General features: G+C 44.4%; 1 protein-coding gene across 1 annotated transcript in view; it reads left to right on the top strand.

The window, feature by feature from the left end:
• The first annotated feature begins 1,347 nt into the window (after positions 1 to 1,347).
• The window catches only part of RYBP (RING1 and YY1 binding protein), a 93,981-nt gene continuing 72,930 nt past the window's right edge, over positions 1,348 to 22,398 (top strand). Inside the window, exons 1-2 of the mRNA XM_055136524.1 lie at positions 1,348 to 1,515; positions 2,210 to 2,335. Coding sequence (XP_054992499.1) covers positions 1,484 to 1,515; positions 2,210 to 2,335 — 158 coding nt within the window. The 5' untranslated portion in view covers positions 1,348 to 1,483. The remainder of the gene's footprint in view (positions 1,516 to 2,209; positions 2,336 to 22,398) is intronic.

Genomic DNA, 22,398 nt, shown 5'->3' with positions numbered 1-22,398 from the left:
CTCATTCCTGGAGAGAGCTCTGGTTTCCAGCCACCCACCGTCAGTCCTGATAACCCATTTTGTGTTTGCATATAAAGGGACCCTATCTCAGTGGCTGTCAAGGGCCTATCTTATCTTCCCTCTACACCCAGCCCCCATCCCCCAACTTTCAGCATCACCCTTTGACCTAGTTCCTCCCCCCACCCCGAGCTTCATCCCAGCCCAAACTTTCATTTGCTCCTCTGGGGTCCTCCCTCGCCAAGACTTCCCCGTTGCCCGAGGGCAGAGAGAGCCCGGTCAGTTCAAGTTAACTCGGCAAGCACTCATCCATTGGGGCTGGACAGAAAGCAAGGGGTACTACCTGTTCCTGCCTTCACCAATCTCTCTAAAGCAGGGGAAATGATGCACGACCCAGGCCCAGATATCAGAGTCCTCAACTTGCGGCTACTTTGTCCCTGTCCTTCCCACGTGTCCGGCACTGCTGTGCGCGCGTTTCAAGCACCGTGTCTGAATTTCGACACGGCGAGGTCGAGGGCTATCGGCCTCTTTCCTCGGAGAGGCAGGGGCCGAGGCGCCAGACACTGCAGGCACGCAACCGCCTGCATCTGAACAGCAACTTCCCGAGGGAAACGCCCTATTTCGGCGGCGGGGCCACCTAGCGCGAGTCCGTCGCCGGGAGTCAGTGTCCGGCCGCCGGGGCCCCGGAGTTGTGCCACACCCTTTCTGCTCGGGTCCCCGGCGGCAGGGCCCGGGAAGGGGCTGACGGCTGACGTGCGGGGGGCGGCAGGGACTTCAGGAGAGGGAGATACAAAGCTCCGCGTGGCGGAGAAGCCGGCGGGCGCGGGGGGGCGACCCCGGCCCCACGGGGCCCGCTGCCCCCGGCGCCCCGCGAGCCTCGAGGCGCCGCGTGCGGCGTGGCTGTCGCGGGCCCCGGCGGCGCGCGCCAACTGAGCGGAACTACTTCCCCAGGGCGGCCGCGGGGCCGGGGTCCCCGCGCCGGCCCCGCGGGACGGCCGCGCGGGCGGGGGCCGGGGGCGCCCGCGGCCCGCCGCGGCCACGTGCGCCCCGCCGCGCTCGCACGCTCCGCCGCGCCGAGCCGCGGGGGCCACCGGCAGGCACGCGCGTCCCCCGCGCGCACACACACTCCCGGGCACGCACACCGCCGACCCGGCCCACGTCCGCCACGCCCCGCCCTCCCCCGCGCCCCGCCCCCGCCCTCGCGGCGCCGGCCGCCGCCCGCCCATTGGCCGCCGGGCGCGTGACGCGCGGCGCCCGGCCCCGCCCCTCGTCAGTCACTCGGCGGAGGCGGCGCTGGCGGGGACTAGTCTCGTCCGGAGACTGGCGGCGGCGGCGGCGGCGGCCGGAGCTCGAGCCCAGCGGCTGAGGGCGGGCGGGCGGGCGCGGGGGAGGGAGGGGGGCCGGTCCGCGACGACTCTCCGGACGGCGTTTCTCCGCCGAGCGGCGCCGCTTTCGGCTGCGGGGGGGGCGGGGGTCCAGCCCATCCATGACCATGGGCGACAAGAAGAGCCCGACCAGGTACCTGCCCGGGCGGCGGGGCGGAAGGGGAGGGCGGCTGGGGGCGGGCGGGGGCCGGCGGCGACTAGGCCCCGGAGCCGCCCGGGCGGGGGGAGGCGCTGCTAAGATGGAGATCCGGGGGCGGGGGGAGGCGGTGTCGCTCCCGCTCGGGGCCGGCGGCCGTGCGCGCCGCAGCCATGGCGGCTCTTCCTCGCCGCCCGCCGCCGCCGCCGCCGCCGCCGCCACTCCTCCCAGACAAAGGGAGATTTAACCAGGTGGGGCGGGCGGGAGGACGCGAGCCCGGGGGGCCGAGGGCCGCCGCCGGCCCGCTCTCCGCGCCCCGTGCCGGCCGCGGGCTGCCCCCGCGCGCGCCCTCGGGATCCGGCCCGCGGCGCCCGGCGGCCCCCCCGGCCCGCGCTCGCGTCCACAAGTCCGCCCGCTTCCTGCGCCCGCGCGGCCCTTCCCGGCCCCGCCGCGCCGCCGCCTGCGCGCGGGCGAGCGGGCGGGCGGGCGAGCGAGCGGGGCGCCGGGCCCGGCCCCGGGAGGCGGCGGGCGGGCCGGGGTCGGCGGCGGCGCGGGCCGCCCCCGCGCGGAGCCCCGCCGGGGGTGGGTGGTCGCCCTGGCGAAGTTTCCGCCGCGGCTCACCCGCGCGCGTGTTCCTGCTGTCTCCCCCTTTCCCCTGCCCCCGTCCCCCCGCCCGCCCGCTCCTCCCAAGGCCAAAAAGACAAGCGAAACCTGCGGCAGACGAAGGGTTCTGGGACTGTAGCGTCTGCACCTTCAGGAACAGCGCCGAAGCCTTCAAATGCAGCATCTGCGACGTGCGGAAAGGCACCTCCACCAGGTACGCGGAGAGCGGCGGCCCCTTTTGTTAAGGGACTTTTCCCCTCTTCTCTTTTTTTTTTTTTACAATAAAAAAACCCCAGAAAACAAAAAAAAAAAACAGTGGAGCCAGAGGCTGGTGAGCTGTACTTTGTGCCCTCTTTCCAACTTGTTGATCGGGGCATTTTCTGCCTTGGCTTGGGTGGGTGATGCGTTCTCTGTGGTGTGCCTTTAGCGTTGGGTGCAAAGCCTCATGTTCACTAAATGATTTATAGGGAGGGAATTTTTCCAGGTTTTCGTCTTATTTGAAACAGACGCTGGATTTATTTGACACTTGTATCCATTGGCTTATTGGTATTGGCTCAAGAGGAGGAAGCCATGCTTTTGCTGTAGATTGTAGGGCATTAGGCTCCCCCCCACCCTTCTGGCCATGTGCTGAGTGTTTTTAATTTGCCTGTCCTGGATTATTTTTCTCTTCCTGGAGAAATGTGGTAGTGCAGTAATGCTGGTTATGCTCTTGCTTCTTTGAGCTGCAAATGTCTTATTTTCTTGCACTTGAAAATGAATGTTGGGGTTTAATAAGTGTGGGTTTTTTTTTTAAGGGGGAAACTAAACTGTCAGCTTTATTCCCCCTTATTAACTGCTGTGAATGGTGATCGAGGACGATTTTTATAGAAATGGTGAAAAATGAGAAGTGAAGTTTGTGTTTAAAGCCTGATTAGAACAAAAACCATGGATGGAATTCCTTTTGCGTTTAGTGAAGGTAATAAACTGCACTTGGTATCAAACGTTTACCATTTATACTTGGATAAAATATCAAAGCTGCAGTCTTAAAATCATCTTTTTACTTGTGTCTGGAATTTGTTTCAGTGATGTTTGGTTTGAAGTTTAAATTATTCTTGCTGTCATTTAATGGACAGGCATGGGGTGTGTGTGTGTGTGTGTGAGAGAGAGAGCGAAGAAGTGAATTCCTGGTGGATTCTTGAAGACTTAAAGTTGATTGCAAAAATCTCATTGTATCAGGTGATACACATTTTTGGTGTTTCAGTAGGACCAAACACCATAGTAACTGGTGCTTGAAAATGAGTGTGTCCTGGTACTGCTTTATGCCTGGGTTAAGTAGGATATTGGGAAGTTTAAAAGAATAGAACTCTGGGAATAGCTGGTACTGTTAATGACAGAACACTATGAATTCTAAACTAATGTCTTGTTTTATAGAGTGAATTTAGTTTAACATTTCATTTTGAACTCAGTAGATTTTTGTCTTGTTATCTAAAACAGGGAATTCCGTCAAATGGCACAAAAGTTTAGAAATGTATTTATTATTAAAAGCAGTAGTGATTGTATTTTATTTATGAGTAATGTTTTTTACATGTAGAATCCCTCAGAGGCCAAACCTCTTTATTGTGGTTTTGCTTTGAGTGTTACTGTAGATGATGTTCAAGTAAATGACTAGGAAACTCCTAAGAACTTGAGAACTTAACCAGTGAAGAGAAACTTAAACCGAATTCAAAAGTTTGCATCTGCTGTGTTGCTGGGAATAATTATCTCAAAGTGAAATGCATTTCAGTTTCTGTATGTATAAGAAAATTAATCTTGATTCATCAGCTTATTTTGAAGCACGTGAAAAGGTTTTGATTTTGAAAACAATATAGATGTTTAGTTTTTTCAGCACCACAGATAATATCAAGTTCAGTTTTAAGAAAATGTATTGAACTATTAATAACGAATATCTTAGAATTTTTTTCTGTAGTAAGATTCCCAGTATTTTTAAGGGTCTTTGTATAACTTTTTATTTGATGTCTACTGTTAAGTAGAATTTGAACAAGAGATCTGAGGTAGTTTGAACTCAGTTGATTATATATATTTTCAAATAACCTGAATTTGTTTCTTTTTCAGTGTAGATTTGTTTCCACTGGTCAGTGTTTCAGATCCTAAGAGTCATTAATTGGAAGGCTTCTATCATTTTGGCTTTTAAAAATGAATTATTTATGTTGTCTCCTGCCCTTCCAGTCATTGTTGGTTGTTGCTGTTTGATAAAAGGTCAGTCCACATACATTAGTTGCACATGTGGTCCCTCCCACTGTGGTTCTCTTTAGGGTGCAGACATCAGGTTGCTGAGCTCCCTGAGGTTCGAAAGCCCGTGTTGGCTTTCGCTGGTGTTGCCAGGGACAGTACTCGGTATTCTCAGGCACATAGGTTATGATTGTGGTGTTCACTGGAATTTGCCTGGCCTGGTTGTGGTACTTATGCTGCTTTTTTTTTTAAGTTGTGATGTACTTTGGGGGTTGTACCCCTTCTTTTGTGGCGCTCACACACACCTGTGTCTGGTGTGACCAGAAGTCGTCTGTGACGCTGGGGTCACAGAGAGCCTAGCTGCCAACCTGGAGCAGCAGCAGAGTTGGAGTAGTAGCTGCTCAGCACAGGTGACACACTGGGCTTTGAGTCCCGGACCAAGCCTTGGAGACAGACGCTGGCTGTCTAACCCACGGCACTATTTCTTCAGGTAGAAAGGCAAATTTCACAGGAATTCATCTTGACCTGTTTATCTGGTGCATTAACTATTAATTTCTCTGTGAGATCAGTTTTCATAGCTTTTTGTGTCTGATTCTGTGGACTTTTTTTTCCTTTACTCGTGTATTTTTGAGGGGAGGCACACCTGGCCCTGCTCAGGGGCTACTCCTCCTGGCTGTGCTCAGGAAGACCATGAGGTGCACCTGGGCTTCCTGCATGCAAAGCGCACACCCCAGCTGCCCAGCCTTTTGAATTATTTCCTAGACACACGTAATTTCTTGATACCTCAAAAGTTTGATGTTTTCAACCTTGCAGCAGATTTGGTTTTGATAGCAGTAGAAAGTTTGGTTCTGGATGCAAAGTCATGGCATAACTGATTTAAAATAGTTTTTAATTAATAAAATGGCTTCTATAACCTGTCTGGATATGCAAATTGGGTTTTATTGCTCCTTGCTGATGTTTTATATTATATTCTTGTTAGTTAGCTGTTTTATCATTTATCATTCTTATTACTGTTTTCATTTACCAGTCAGCCAAAGGAAAGGACCTTTGTATTAATAGCAGAAAAATAGGGTACATACAGTGCCTTATGAAGATAGAATTGAGATTCTGCAGTTTGATTAGGAAAATATTGTCATACATCTAAATCCCTAGTATGTGGAAAAGACAGCTTAGGACATTAGGGATGGGATGAGGCTTTTAAAGTGTTAAGATATGTATCCAAATGGTAATCCAAATCGTAAAGAATAGTGTGAGTGGACCTACATGTGTGTGCTGTAGGATGCTGGGCAGTTCATGTTTAAAAAGCAATTAGGAAGATCCCCTTCTCCCTTTTATTTTCTGTACAAGGAGAATTGATTCCTACAAAAACACCTGCCAACTTTACTGTTACCTTGTATACCACTTATGTTTAATTCTGTACTTGGAATGATGACTGAGAAAGTCTTATCCCCTCTTTGTCCAGGGAACAGAAATAAAACATCAGAAACTTGTGAGGAAGAAGGGTGGGTGTAAATAGTAAATAGGCTGCTGTCTGAGGTCCTGGGGAAGTAGATCTGTGTTTCAGTTGTAGTAATTAGTTAATGTACTGGGGTCTCTCGTTTTGTTTTTGAGTCAGACCCATTTGTGCTCAAGGATCATTTCTGGCAGAGCTCCTGGTACTATCTGGTTCTGGGTACTGAAGTTGGATTGGTTGTGTGCAAGGCAAATACTGTAGTAGCTCTCAGTCTCTTTCACGTCTGGTTGTATCAGCTCTTGTTTTTACATACTTTTTCCAACCAACTCTACCATTCCACTCCTTCCTCCTTGCTGGTTACTGTTTCTTCCTTTGGTCATTTTCTTACTTTGTGATGCCAGGGATGGTACCCGGGATCTCATGTGTAATGCATATGTTCTATCACGAAGCCATACCCCCAGCCCTCTATTACAGCTTTTTTTGCGGTTATAATTTCATAACTATGAAAACCATCTAGAGTGTGTACAGTTAAATGATTTTTTTTTTTTTATCTTTTGGGCGATATTTTTACCCTCGATGCTGCAGTATAAGGGAGTTATGCTGCTGGAAAAGTTGCCTTCCACATGCCTGTGTACTCTAAGCCTTTCAAGGTGGAAAATAAAAGACCTTGTATGGGGGAGGGGGGGTGTCGGGGGAAGAAATACTATCCCTTTTCTAGGTGATAGCTAAAGTAGGATTTCCCAGACTGCTGCCATTCTCATGAAAGAGGATACCAGCTTTCAAAAGGAAAAAAATATCTCACAAATTCACTAACTTACCTAACTGGTACTGTCCTTTGTTGTTTATTTATTTATTTATTTATTTATATTTATTTATTTATTTTTAATTAGAGAATCACCGTGAGGGTACAGTTACAGATTTATACACTTTTGTGCTTATACTTCCCTCATACAAAGTTTGGGAACCCATCCCTTCACCAGTGCCCATTCTCCACCACCCGTAAACCCAGTGTCCCTCCCACCCTCCCCAATCCCATCTCCCCCCCACCCCACCCTGCCACTGTGGCAAGGCATTCCCTTCTGTTTTCTCTCTCTAATTAGCTGTTGTGGTTTGCAATAAAGGTGTTGAGTGGCCGCTGTGCTCAGTCTCTAGCCCTCATTCAGCCCGCAACTCCCTTCCCCCACATGGCCTTCGACTACAATGTAGTTGGTGATCGCTTCTCTGAGTTGACCTTTCCCCGGACCGTGAGGCCAGCCTCGAAGCTATGGAGTCAACCTCCTGGTACTTATTTCTACAGTTCTTGGGTGTTAGTCTCCCACTCTGTTATTCTATATACCATAGATGAGTGCAATCTTTCTATGTCTGTCTCTCTCTTTCTGACTCATTTCACTCAGCATGAAACTTTTCATGCCCATCCACTTAACTACAAAATTCTTGACCTCCTTTTTTCTAACAGCTGCATAGTATTCCATTGTATAGATGTGGTACTGTCCTTTGAATTGAAGTTCTTGAGTGTTGGGCATAGTATCTTCCTAGATTTGGTGAAAAATTGATTTTACTTTTTTGGTCTTGTTATTTCTTGTATGCAAGGATATCTTTATTGTAAATGAAAATTTATAAGAGCTAGCTTTAACTGGTCGATTAGTGATGCTTTGGAATTAGTGCTGCATTCTAAGCTGCAGTTACTGCTTACATCAAACTTGAAAAACTGGAAAACCTTTGTTTTGGGTAATTACCATAGATTTATTTAATCATTGTTATTTGAATACTAACCCTCTGAATTCTGGTGTACAGCTTTTAAAACTTTTTATTTTATTTTTAAAATGGCAGGGATTGAACCCTGGTCGGCAGCATGCAAAGCAGCGCCTTACCTGATATATTACCTCTGCAGTCCCTGCTCTTCAAGCTTTTTATAGACATGTGAAAATGAGGAATTCTCTTTAAACATGTAATAGGATTGTGTAGGAATTGCTAACTTAAAGTTGGTAGCCATGGTATTAAATTTGAAGTTGTTACTCAATTGTTTTGTGTGCAAAATGTTTTTCTTGTTGAGAAGCTTCTGATTCCTCTTTTTTGGGAGTGGGGGTGCCACACCTGGCTGTGCTCAAGGGTTATTCCTGGTTCTGCACTTAGGATTACTTGTAACGGTCCTCAGGGACCCTCAGGGGTTCTGGGGATCCCCAGGTCAGCAGTGTGCAAGGCAGTACACTTTTCCTATTGTACTTACTATGGCTCTGGGCCCAGAAACTTCTGATTCTGTAATTTTAACTTTGGACTTTTTCTTCTTAAATTCATATACCCTAACAACTCAGTCTTGATTACTTAGTCATGAAGTACTTTTAAAAGTATTTTGGAAGACACAACATAAGTTACACATGAAAGTATTCCTCTTTCCTTGAAACATCAAAAGTTCATCATCCTGAGGTGCTTTTTTGATAGAAAAACATCAGGAAACAGAGGAGGCACTTCGCCTGGAGCAGAGCCTACCTTCTTCCCTTTGGTTTCTTGTCGTTCACTACAGAGGTTTGCTTCTTTAGGTCACTGTATCACTGGGTCACTGTCATCCTGTTGTTAGTTGATTTACTCGAGCGGGCACCAATAATGTCTCTATTCTCCCAGCCCTAAATTTTAGCAGCCTCTCCTTACTTGTCTTTCCCAACGATTGGAGGCTCTCTCTTTAGGTCACAATACTTTTATTTTATGTAGTGTTCATCTTTCAGAAAGTGTTTCCAGAAAACACATTGAGAAATCACCTGTCTTTCAAGTCGTTAAAACTTATTAAACCTGTCAGCCTCAAAGCTGGAATAGAAGCTGGTTGTTTTAAAGATTGTATTTACCCAGAAAGAGTGATAATTTATTTTGTATTTGCTGTTATGTTGGAATTAGTGATTTATTGGTGTTGACTTGATCTTGTGTATATTTGGTGACCTTAAAGTAAATTACCTGGATAGTTGTGGTCACTTGGCTTGTTTTTATTGTGCGCGCGCGCCCGCGCCCGCGCCCGCGCGCGCACACACACACATACATACACAGAGGCTTTTGGGTTCTGGGTTCTGGATTTGTACCTTGAAGTGAAGATAGACAAGGTGTCTATTCTCATGGAGCTTAAAGTAAGAGAAAATAAACAAAATAATTTTAACTAGTGACAGGCCCTGCTTGTGAAGAAATTAGAGCCGGATAGAGAGCTGAGTGATCAGGACTGCTTTGCAGGCAGTGTTGAGAGGTGCATGGGAGTCTTTAACCTTGCTTTCTTTTGGACAAAGGGGAGAATTATTTCTGCATATTTGCTTGGGTCCTTTAGTTCCTTTGGTTGAGATCTTGGTGCACAGGCAACTAAACTTTTTAGTTGCACATCATAGACCAAATGTAGGCCAGATAACTTGTTGGTATCAGTTATTAAGATGGAAAGTTTTATTGGTTTTGGTGATATAGTTATTTATGTGGTATGCCTTTATTGAGTGCTTCAGTAGATGATGAAGAAATTCCAAGATTGTTAAAAACTTGAAGTGGTTGTAATTTACCAAGACAGTTACCAGCGTTAATTTTGTTAGTACTGTAGGTACTGGTGGGTAACCAAATACTTCCTTTAAACATTTTATGGTCTTTCTGATTCTCCTTCTTCCTTTTACACTATATGGAGGAAAGGCATGAATTGTAATTTTAAAGCTTGATGAACTTAATAAAATGAGCATACTCTGTAACTAGCACATCCCAGTTAAGAAAGAGGGTATCACTGGAATCTCAGGAACTCCTTGGACACTCTCCCTGTCTTTTGGGCCATATGGTACTCAGAACACCTGAGTTCTGCGCTCAGGGATTACTCCTGGTGGGCTTTGGGGGACCATCTTGTAACAAATTTGAACCAACTTTGTGCAGGACAAACACCTTGTGCCATCTCTAAGATGCCTCCTTTGTCACCACCCTCTAACCAGAGATGCATTTTGCTCATTTTTGACCTTTTAAAAAAGTGTAAACAGTACATACACTTTGAGTCTCACCATTTTCATTTGTGAGATTTATCCATGTTGTATGTGGTGGTTTATTTCACCAGTGCTATTCAGCTCTTTGTATGCAGGGGCCCTTGTATGTTTTAGAGATGGTTAAGATCAGTATCGATTTCTTTTTTTTTGCTTTTTGGGTCACATCTGGCAATGCACAGGGGTTACTCCTGGCTCTGCACTCAGGAATCACTTCTGGTGGTGCTCAGAGGACCATATGGGTTGCTGGGAATTGAACCCAGGTCGGCTGTGTGCAAGACAAACGCCCTACCTGCTGTACTAATGCTCCAGTCCCAGATGAGTGTCGATTTCTTTTTTTTTTTTGCTTTTTGGGTCACACCCGGCGATGCACAGGGGTCACTTCTGGCTCTGCACTCAGGAATCACCCCTGGTGGTGCTCAGGGGACCATATGGGATGCTGGGATTCGAACCCGGGTCGGTCGAGTGCAAGGCAAACGCCCTACCCGCTGTGCTATCACTCCAGCCCCGAGTGTCGATTTCTTACTGTTCATTACCTACAGTCTTAAGCAGAGCTATCTCCTTCAGGCAGCAGCAAAACTTGTCACATCATAATGTGTAAAGAATAAAACTTAGTTCCTGAAACTTTCTAGGATATGGGGATGGTGCAATAGTACAGTGGGTAGGGCGTTTGCCTTGCACGCAGCCAACTCGGGTTCGATTCCCAGCATTCCGTATGGTCCCCTGAGCACCGTCAGGAGTAATTCCTGAGTGTAGAGCCAGGAGTAACCCTCTGAGCATCCGCTGGGTGTGACCCAAAAAGCCCAAATAAAACAAAACCCAAACCTTTCTAGGCTAACACATAAGTGGAGTGAGCACACTCCTGCTTCATTTTTAGCATTGCTTAGTAATCATTTCTATTTCACGGCACTGTTTAAAGCAAATTGAAAATTTCTGATTCTAAGGAACTCTTTACCATTGAAAGATAGCCAAGGACACAAAATACCCAGTGATCTGAACTTCTGAAAGACATCGAATGAATACGCACAAAATAGAGACTAGAAGCCTTTTTTGGGTGGGAGGAAGATTTGCACCACACCTGGTGATGCTCAGGGGTTACTCAGGATTTACTCCGTGTCATGCACAGGGATTGTATGAGATGCTGGGGATGGAACCCAAGTTGTCTGTGTGCAAGGCAAGTGTCCTATCCCCGTACTACCTCTCTAGCCCAGAAGTTCTTTATTTAGAGGAGAGAAACTGCCAGTCTGTGGGGTAGATTGGTGAAGGCCTCCCTGAATCTAGGATTAAACTAGGCCTTTATAATTCTTGTAGGTAGGATTTATTCTATCCACTAATAGGAGGGTTTTTTTTGTTGTTTTAGTGCCACACCACCAACAGTACTTAGGGCTTTCTTCTGCCTATGTGCTCAGGGATCACTTCTGAAGGGGCTTGGAGGACCATTTTCAGTGCCAGAGATAGATCCCAGGTTGACTGTCTGCAAGGCAAGTGCCCTACCAGCTGTACAATTGCTCTGGCCCCTTCAGGTTATCTGTTTGCACCCTTCCTACTGTTTTGACCATTTCTCTCTTCACATGATGGAAGCCGCATCTCACCACTTTTTGTCATAGGTTGGATATTTCTAGATACTTTTTTCTTTAACTGCCTACCTTTTAGCATGCATATACATGACAAATTCAACTGGCTCTTGGTTTTCTTTTTTTTTTGGGTCACACCCAGCGATGCTCAGGGGTTACTGCTGGCTCTGCACTCAGGAATCACCCCTGGCAGTTCGGGGGACCATATGGGATGCTGGGAATCGAACCCGGGTGGGCTGGGTGCAAGGCAAACACCCTACCCCCTGTACTGTCGCTCCAGCCCCCTCTTGGTTTTCACTTGTATAGTTTACCTCCTGATTTTCAAAGCCTTTAGGATAAATTCCAAATTCTTTGCATCCTAGGGGCTTTTTACCTTTACTGTTTCTTTAGAATTCCTGGAAGCAGCTTATCTCTTTCCCCTCTACCCTTCACATGTCGCATGTGTGTTTCATCGGATTGCTTGATGTTTTCCAAACATGGACCAAAGTGTCTGTGCACATTTTCCCACATTCCTTTCCTCTCAGTTCCTTTTCTCTTTTTGTATACTGGCTAACTTAGTTGGCCTCCTAGGTATCTGCGGAACCCTTTCCATTCATCTTTATCTTGTCATGACACTTGATCATCACTTTCATGGTTTTACCTTATTTTCTGGTCAGGACGTTTTTTATATATAGCATTATATTCTTTGACTCAAGAAAGCTGTCACTTGTAGGGATTAAATAAATGTATATAAAACAAGTGAAGATGGGGTATCAGTTGGAGTTTCTTTTAAAACTGTTCTATTTAAGTGATCCAATAAAGATTGCTTTACATTAGAGCTTGTGGCCTGTGTGTATAGTGTTACTAGGTTAGGGGAAAGTTGTCTTTATGAAGTTTGTCCTTTAAAGCACTATTCCTGTTTTACTGGTTTGTTTTTGAAATACACTACAAATGAAACAAAACTTATGGGTTATAGGCTGTGCATTTAAAATGCTTCCCATAGTGCTTTTGAGCTTCACTGCTTTAATACACCTACTTAAGTAGCAATAATTAACAAATAATTCTTAATATTTTTGATGGCTAATTGGTATTTTAGTAACTTAAAATCGTATTGAATAGTCTGGTAGGAGCCACAGGTAGTACTGAGATTAAGTCACTTGCCTTGAATGCAACCAGCTTGTTCTATCCCTCACACCACATAGGGCTCCCCAGTCACCAGCAGGAGCGATTCTTGAGTATAGAGCCAGGAATAAGCCCTGAGCATCACTGGGTGTTGTCCAGGAAACCCTCCCCACCATGTAAAACATTTTGAATAAAGTTGTAAATGCTTTGCTGTTTATTACTTGGGTACATAACTATTCTTGAGTAATTTGGATTCATTACTCTGTCAAGGTCATCTTCACTTCCCATTTTTCATTTACTTAGCTGTAAGCAATTCCAAATCTATGTAGTGATTGACACAGACAAGTGCCAAAAGTGAATTCTCAGTAGCGGCGATGCAAATAAATTGCTGTGTTACATAGAAATAGTGAATAGTTGAAGTCATAAGGAAAACAGGTGAAACTTAATATTATTGTTGCTTTTTGGTGTTTGGGCTACTCCTGGCAGTACTTGGGCTGTTCCCAGCTAAGTACTCAGGAGTTCTCCTGTCTTTGTTCCTCAGGATAATGTGGTGCCAGGGTTTGAACTCAGGACTTCTGCAGCCAAAGATATGCTCCAATCTTTTGAGCTGTCTTCCAGCATAAATTTTACTTTAAAAATTTTTTTTGTTGCTGCCCTTGGCAGTGCTCAGTTTTTTCCTGGCACTGCTCAGGGATCACTTCTGGCGATGCTCTGAGAACCATGTGTGGTGGTGGGGATAGAATTGGGTTTGCTGGCCATGTTTAGAATTAGCGCCTTAACTCCTGTACTCTCTCTCCTCTCTGCCCCCAAATTTTTACTTTAAAATGGGAGTAGATACTTTTATTCCTTCTTCATTTTAGGAAGTCTATTTAAATTACCCTGCTGTTGGAAAAAGAAGTGCAAGTGTTTTAAAAAAAAGTATTTTGTAGCTAAAGAGATAGTATAGCAGGTGAGGCATTTGTCTTGCAAGCAGCTGACCCGGATGTGATCCCCGAACATAGAGCTGGAATAAGCACTGAGCACAGCCTGATGTGACTCCGAAAACAAACCAAAGATGCATCTTACCTTGTTCAAACATTTTTTTTCTCAAGACTTTAGGAGCATTGGCAGTATAATTTAGGATAAGATTTTAATACTTTTTCAGAGGGACTAGGAATTTGGGGTCTGAGAACTTTGGGTCACGTGCAGAGGTGTTTAGGGCCTACACCTGGCTCTGCTCTGGGTTCACTCCTGACATTGATTGGGAAATCCACGCTGTGCCCTGTGTGGGTTGAACTAGAGGTCTGCTGTGTGCAAGGAAAGCATCTTAACCTCTGGAGGTTAATCTCTTCAGCTCTTGGTGGGACTAGCAATTAAAGATGATGGAGAATATAATTTTCTTCAGGATGTTGGGTCTCAATTTGAAGGGAGAAATCATATTTGGTGAGTGCTTTCTAAGAACAGATCAGATTTCATGGGTAGATTAGAGGTTTGTTCACCCATTTGTTAGAAAACAGTGTGTATTCTGCAAGACAAGGCTCCAAAAAATAGGAATTCAGCTTACATGATTTTAATGAAAACCTAAGCAAAACAGAACATTAACTTGCATACATAATCAATGAGAATACCATTTGAACTGGGAAAGAACCAAAGGAAGAACTCAGGATCCCGGCCTTGCTCAGTGCCTGGATCATTCTTTGTTGCATGGAGATTGGGATATTTGGAAGTTATGCCAAGCCTGACATATCTGCAGGGAATTGGGTGACTTTAATGAACAGAAACTAGCTATCATAGCTAAGTATGCTGACTACATTACTGGGTTGATTTGTTACTCCTAGTAGCTCAGTTTTAATTTTAGACTATAATCAACTCCTTGAGTGGAGTGGTATTAACTCAGTACTTTATAAAATTTTATCTCAGATTAGCAGTGAATATTAACCTGTTATTTACAGTAAATTTAGGGGTAGAAAAAAAATACAAAGGTCACATATAATACTATTTGTGCTCTGTTTAATACCCTAGTTTAGTGAATTTCCAAAATGATGTGGAGGTGGTGGTTTCATGTGGAATGATTAAATTTGGCAGTGTGATAGGAAACAAGTGGAGTGGTTGCCTTGAAGATTCATGTTTTGACCTTCTGATTTTAAGACTCATTTCAGACTCCGTAGGGACAAATTTTGTGAATGCTTGATAGTTTTCAGGATTTCTATATGAAATCAAAATCCAGTCCACAGTTTCCTTTCTGGAGTGTTTTAATTGGGGAAGAGTGAAAGTGTATTGAATTCCTTCTTTTATCTTGGCTTTGCTGATGCTTGGTTGGGGTGCTTGCATTCTTGCTGGCCATGGCTTGTTCTCTTCATTGTAGTCATGCATGTAGCACTAGTTGTCATTTGGGGTGTTTGGAGCTGGGAATGGGGGTTGTTCCTGCTGTGCTCAAACACTTGCTTGGGGTGGGCGTGGGAGGTGGTTGGTTGCTTACACATCTCTAGGTGTTTAGGGGTGCTTGCTGGAGGCGCACTCCTGTGACACTCTGGGGCTCAGGCAGCACCTGCAGGGCTTCACTATGATGATGACAGCAGAGAAGAATCAAACTCATGACTGAAAGGCAGGCACTTTCTGCCATTGAGCCTATCCCCAGGGTGCCTCTCAGAGAATTCTTAATATCTTCTGCATGATTAATTTTGCCTATATTAAAGGATAGTAAGAATTAATCTTTTTTTATTTATTTTTTTTAATTTTATCACCATGTGGAAAGTTACAGAGTTCTCAGGTTTATGTTTCAGTTATACCGTATTCAAACGCCATCCCTTCACCAGTGCCCATATTCCACCACCAAAATCCCTGGTATACCCCCCGCCCCCCACCCCAACTGTATAACTGATGAATTTCACTTCATTTTCTCTTCACCTTGATTACGTTCCATATTTCAACACAAAACTCACTATTGTTGTGGGAGTTATACCCCCAAACAAGATAACACTAATAAGGAAGCATTTGATAATTAGTTTTCCATTAAAAGATTGTATGTTTTCAGGTTTTAGAAAAGGTCGGCTCGGATGTGTCCCAGTCCCGAATCCTGGAGCCGTGTTAGTTGCTGTTCAGTGTCTCCAGGGCTCCATCTGGAGAAGGTGTGCTGGCGGCACCTCCTCCTTCCGGCTCCCCGGTGTTGCTGGCCCCAATTCGGGTCCGGAGCATTTTCCGGGCCGAGTTGCTCACCAGAATGCCTGCTGCTTCTCTGAGAATTAATCTTTTTTAAAAAAACAAACATTACTAGGTAACCCAGATTTAATGTTTTCATACTAAATTTGTTCTGTTTTTTGTTCTCAGAGTTTAGGTGGCATCAGAATTACATACAAGCTTGCTAAAAGTGAAATGCACTTCTTTTCCAGGTCCCATCCTTACCTTGATTTTTTTTTTTTTTAACTTAAAGAACTGTGAGTTACAATGTTATTAATAGTTAAGATTTAGGCATATAACATTTCAACACCAATCCCATCACCAGTGTCAACTTTTCCCTATCAGTATTCCCATATTTCCATTTTGGGTATATGGCTATACCATACACCCGTATCATCAGTGTAACTGAAGCCAGGTTGCCTGTTACCTGTCACCCATTACTTCCTGTTCTTTTCTTCCCTCCTTGATTTCTTTGCTTCCGTCCCCTTCTCTAAATACTGGGGACAGTGGTGATCTAGGCATCCCCCTTTAGCGCAGTATATTTCCTCATCCTGTATTCTGTACGCCACAGACAGGTGAGAGCATTCTGTGTTTGTCATTCTTCTTGCTTACTTCACTCAACATGATATTTTCCGGTCCAACCAGGTTGCAGCAAATTACCCAATTTCCTCATTCCTTGCAGCTGTGTAGTATTCCATTGTGCATATATACTACGTCTTCATTAATTTGTTCTCAGTTGGACACATACGTTGATTCCATATCTTAGCTATTGTACTGAGTGCAGCAATGAATAGTGGTGCACATGTGCCCTTTTGAAAGCAGGTTTTTATGCCTGGAATTTTTGATTAAGTGGAGTTCTAGGACAGGACCTAAGAACTTGCTTTTCTAACAAGTTCTCAGATGATGTTGATCCTGTTGTCTGAGAGGTGCACTCTGAAAACTGCTGATTTAGATGATCTTAAGTTCCCCAATTGAGGAGGCAAAGATTTCCTGGTTGAAGTTGAAGGTAGATTTTGGTGGTGGTTATGGGATCATTGTTTCTTGGCTTTTCAATGTAAAATGAAGAGAATAAAAGATTACATACACGGGGCTGGAGCGATAGCACGGCGGGTAGGGCATTTGCCTTGCACGCAGTCTACCCGGGTTCGATTCCCAGCATCCCATATGGTCCCCTGAGCACCTCCAGGAGTGATTCCTGAGTGCATGAGCCAGGAGTAACCCCTGTGCATCGCCAGGTGTGACCCAAAAAGCAAAAAAGCAAAAAAAAAAAAGAGATTACATGCAGGAATCACAATTTAATCCTAGAGCTGATACTAGAACTGATTCCATAGAATGCCTGTGTGACAGATATATTTATAGGTTGGGGGACAGGAAGAATTGAATCATGTTATTTCCTGTGTGGGGGGGCCTTCTCCACACGGGATTTGCTCCTGACTTGTTCAGTGCTTGGGTACCAGGTGGTGCCCGGGGTTGAACTCACACTTCTGAGCACACAGCATGCACTCTTCCACCTGTTGCGCTAGCTCTCTTGCCCTAAATCATTGGTTACATTCTAGAATCAGCTATGTCTTGTATACTGGCCTATGGGGTCAGATTTTGCTTTATGTATTACATTTTCTTTTCAATATGTATTAGAGACTTCCAAACAGCTGATCTACCGCCTCCTTTTTAGGGAAAAAAAATTACTCAGTATCCTCCTGGAAGTCTACCTTCTTTACATAAACAGAAAACACCCCCAATTGCTACTGCTCTACTCCCGCCTGCCCTTTTTGATTGTCCCCAGACTCCTGGAAGTCTGTCCCTACTTAGGAAACACTGTTAAATAGAACAGGGTCCTAATCAGTAAACCATCATTCTAGTAAAATGTTGGTAAAGAACTCAAATGTCATTCATAAAAGATTTGTAAACCAAGTCTCTAAGAAATGTATTTTTCACTTCAGTACAAAATAGCACTTTTTAAATTTTGTTATTTTTTTTGCAAGTCAGAGGTATAAAGATTAAAACAAAAATTGTGGTCAGTCTGGAGAGAATAATATGGTGATGAAGCCATACAGCTGAGCTAGGTTTGATCCCTGGCACCTCATACAGTACCGCAGCACTGCTTGGAGTGATCCTTGAGTGCAGGGCTAGCAGTAAATCATGAGTAGAAGCAGGGTATCACTCCCTAAACAAAAAAGAAAAGTAGAAGTCAAATTCTGTTCTCAGTCTACTGGTGAGTATATAAGTTGATATGAACTTCTCACATTATGGTAGTTGAAAATCAGATGCCTTTAAAATGCCTTAAGACCCAACAGTTTAATTTGTAGAAATTTGTATCACCTCCGTGAAAAATTATTGTGATATACTTACTGTTTGATTATAACAAAAAATTGAAAATTGCCTAGCCATAGATCAGAGAACTGTTTAAAACTATTCTCCGCTCTTAACCTCTCAGACACTGCTGGTGGTAAAGTAATATGGTATAACCAGTCTGGAAACTAGCTCAGCAGTTAATTCTGTGTTTGTGTGTTTGGTTGGGGCGGATGTGTGTATGTGCGTGTATTTACACATACCGTATGATCTAACATTGCATTCCTGGGTATTTATCCCAGAGAAAAGGAACTATGTTGACACAGAATCTTGCACCACAAATGTTCATAGACAGCTTCACTTGTGATATGGCCTAAAACTGGAAAATAATTCAGTAGATGAGAGGGTACAATTGTATTTTTTTTTTTCTTTTTGAGTCACACCCGGCGATGCACAGGGGTCACTCCTGGCTCTGCACTCAGTAACTACCCCTGGTGGTGCTCAGGGGACCATATGGGATGCTGGGAATCGAACCCGGGTTGGTCGCGTGCAAGGCAAACGTCCTACCTGCTGTGCTATCGCTCTAGCCTCTACAGTCTATTTTAGAATGAACTCAAAAACTACAATAGAATAAACTTGATAAATAGAAAACTTGCCTGGATTTCCAGGTGTGTATCAACAGTCACCCTCTGGAAAGTCACATGCTGCAGGAGTCACTTTAATATTGCAGTGATAAAATTATAGGGAGCACAGGCTAAGGTTGGTGGGTGGGAGGAGGGAGAGCTTCGTGGTGGTGAAACATGCTTTTACGTGTTTATGTGGGATACCCCAGTTGGGAGCCTGTTGGTTTAGTGCTCAGGCCAGTTGCCCCGGTGCTTGGAGTCTAGCAGTGTTATGTGGGCATACACAGGCTTCTGTGTATGGTGGTGATGGTTGAACTTGGGGCCTTGCACAGCGTGCTAGGCATAAACCCTGCCACTGTGAGCCATATTTCTGGCCCTGCGTGACGTTAATCTGTTGTTTTGGTGGTTACATGAATCTACAGGTATGATAGACTGGTACAGAATTATTTGTAAGTACATGCCAAGAATCTCTGTTTCAGGAAAACTGGGTGAGAACTTCTCTGTACTGTTTTTGCAACTTTTTTTAAAATTTATATTTCAAAATAAAGTTAAATATTTAAAAAAGCATGGGCAGAAGAGACAGTGCAGCAGGTAGGGCGTTCACCTTGCACACTAGTGGTCAATCCCAGCAACACATATGGTCCCTTGAGCCCTGCTGGAAGTGATCCCTGAGCACAGAGCCAGGAGTAAGCCTAAGCCCTGAGTACTTTAGAAACCAAAAAGCATTTTAAAAAGCATTTGTAAGAAAGGAAATTGAATTGTCCATATCGGCGGGGGGAGGGGAGAAGGGGAAGCAAAAAGATGCAGAATTGCTTGAGATGTACTGTGGTATAGTCTTCTTTCTTTCTTTTTTTTTTTTTTTTTTTTGCTTTTTGGGTCACACCCGGTGGTGCACAGGGGTTACTCCTGGTTCTACACTCAGGAATTACCCCTGGTGGTGCTCAGGGGACCATATGGGATGCTGGGATTCGAACTCAGGTCGGCCGCGTGCAAGGCAAACTCCCTACCCGCTGTGCTATTGCTCCAGCCCCGGTATAGTCTTATTTCTTGACCTGTGTTCCATTCCCCCATCCCTCCACCACACGGATTGGCTGTGTTGTGGTTCCCCCATTGTGATTCTTTTTTTGGGCTACGCCTGGCAGTGCTCAGGGTACACACCTGGCTGTGCTGAGGGGACGATATGGGGATTGAATTCAGGTAAGTCATGCACAAATCCAGCACCCTACCCATGACTATTTGCTCACCCTCCGTGATTCTTATATTTTTTGTTTTTGAGCCATACCTGTGGGTACTTAGGTTCTTACTTCTGTTGTGCTTGGGAAGGGATCATGCACAGTGCCCAGGATCAAACTGAGTTGACTGAATATAAGGCAAATATGCCTTAATAAAACCTTGTATGATCTCTAGTCAGCACTGCCAGGAGTGATCCTCCACAATAACTAAAAAGGATAGATAATGTGTGATGCTGTTGGAGTGCTTCATAAGTAATTACTAGTCAGAATGTTAATACTAGTGATAATAGTGAAAGTGGGCCTTTTGTAATTTCTGTAGTGTTTCTGGGTGAATTAGTAAATACTGCATTGGGGAAGCAATTTTTATAGTAGGATATTGAAATCCAATTTATTTGAGGATTTTGGGCCACACCTGGGGGTGCTCAGGCTTGTTTCTTGCTTTGCATTCAGGGATCACTCCTGGTGGGGCTTGGGGGATGTTATGGGGTGCAGGGGGTTGAGCTTGTGTTGGTCATGTGTAAGGCAAGTGCCCCACTTACTGTACTATCTCTCTGGCCCCCTGGAGTATTGAAATTTAAAGAAGTGAAACTACATGTATACATTGAGGTTTAAATTTTTTGTTTATATCGGTTATACCAGTTAATATTAGAATACCAGTTAATATTAAAATAATCTTAAAGTGTTTATAAAATTATTTTGTATTTTTTTGTATTAATACTGTATTACGGTGTCAGACAGAAATATTTATTTATTTTTGCTTTTTGGGTCACACCCGGCAATGCACAGGGGTTACTCCTGGCTCTGCATTCAGGAATTACCCCATGGTGGTGCTCAGGGGACCATATGGGATGCTGGGAATCGAACCCGGGTCAGCTGTGTGCAAGGCAAACAAACGCCTTACCTGCTGTGCTCCTACCTGCTGTTCTCCAGGCCAAGACAGAAATATTTAGAATGGAATAATATGTCCATCACGAGATGTAATTTAAAATTTTTTGTAATCACAATTAAGAAAATAAGCAGATGAAATTAACGTTCAGAATGTACTTTAGATTGGAGAGAGTGCTAAAAATGACTGAGCATGCGCTTTGGATATGGGGTGTCTGGGTTTGATGCCAAGCACTGCTGGGGTTGTTCTCCAAACAAAAAGTGTATAGACATCAATTTACCTGTTTCATCCAGAATATATAAGCATGGAATTATAAAACTGCAGTGAGGGGGCTAGGAGGTAGTAGAATGGTTAAGGTGCGTGCTGAGCATGCACCTGACCCAGGTTTGGTCTCAGCCCCACAAGTGCCCCAAGCCTGCTGGGGAAACCTGGGTACCCTGGCACTACAGAGGGTGAGCAGCATCGCATCCTGGGCTTGTGACTGAACCTCTGGCCAGGCTGACCGGGAATTAGTGCTGGTGTCCCTGGGCTCCAGAGTACAACATTTAGTGAGTTATTTACTTTACATTTATTTTATCTAAGAATTCTGCAGGATTATGTTGCATGTCTTAAAATTGCAGTTGAACGCAGTTAGGACTAGAAGTTGTTCAAGTGCTGGTAGCTGCATGTGGCTGGTGGGGCTAATATATGGAAAGTCTCTGGTAGTCGGTGAGAGTCAGATCTGAATTTGAGTAATAGCAGTTCTGTTATTTTCTAAGGTCTGAAAGTGACCTTAGACATGTTTCTTGGATACTAGTTTTTCATTTAAAAATACAGATGATCAACTTCTCCATTGGGATACAGAATTAAATGAGTGAAAGAATGTTTGCAGTCTACTTGGCACAGGATTGGACACAGAACATATAATATAAACTGGTTCTCATCTGCTGGCTCGGAGACTGGCACCAGTGGACAGTGTAAAGTGGTGGAGTATTGGTCTTAACAGCATGTGGTGTATTGGGTTGGGCGACTGATGTTCTGAAGGTAAAACTGGTTTCTTAATAGGGAATCAATATATAAGTGAAGTAATCTTTATGTTTCAGAATTAATATATTCAGCCTTAAGTAAAAATTTTTTTTAGCCTTAAGTAAATTTCTGACTAAATAAGTAGAGAAGCATTTGAACATTTGTGTGCAAAATATTGCGACAAGCACTGGAACATTTAGACTGTAAGTCTTAAGATATTCTCAAATGCTGTCTATTTGCATAGTACTTTATAGCCTGCACTCCAGTTTTATGTCTGTTTTCCCAATGTAGTACTCAAAGCAATCCTGAGAGGTAGCGGTTATTCTGGTTTTCACAAGTGAAGAAGCAGAGGCTTAGAGAAGTGAAGTAATTTATTAGATTTCATGGTGACTTAATTAAATGAACAAATGAATAAGGCACCAAAATTAAATGGCACCAAAGTATTTTAACTGCATTCTTCTATTCCTTTCTATCTTTGTCATCTTGGGCATAGCACACACCACCTTTTCCCAGAGCCATTTAAATTAGAGAAAGTGGTACAGTTGAACAGCTTGAACAGTTGAACAGCTTCTATGTTAAACAGCTTCTATCAGTCTCTGAATTATATTGATTGTTAGTATAACCAGACAAATAAAAAAAATTAACATAAACCTGTATATATATCTGAGGTAGTTCATTTTACATGTTGTAATGCTTCTCTTTATGAAGTTGTCTTTTTTCTTGTTTGAATGTACTGTAAAAATGGATGAAGGGAGGGAAGTAGTTCAGCAGTA

Source organism: Sorex araneus, chromosome 4 (genome assembly GCF_027595985.1).
Source record: "Sorex araneus isolate mSorAra2 chromosome 4, mSorAra2.pri, whole genome shotgun sequence".
In the NCBI taxonomy this organism is placed as follows: domain Eukaryota; kingdom Metazoa; phylum Chordata; class Mammalia; order Eulipotyphla; family Soricidae; genus Sorex; species Sorex araneus.
Note: the sequence above shows the minus strand (reverse complement) of the source record. Positions and strands in the feature narration are given on the sequence as shown.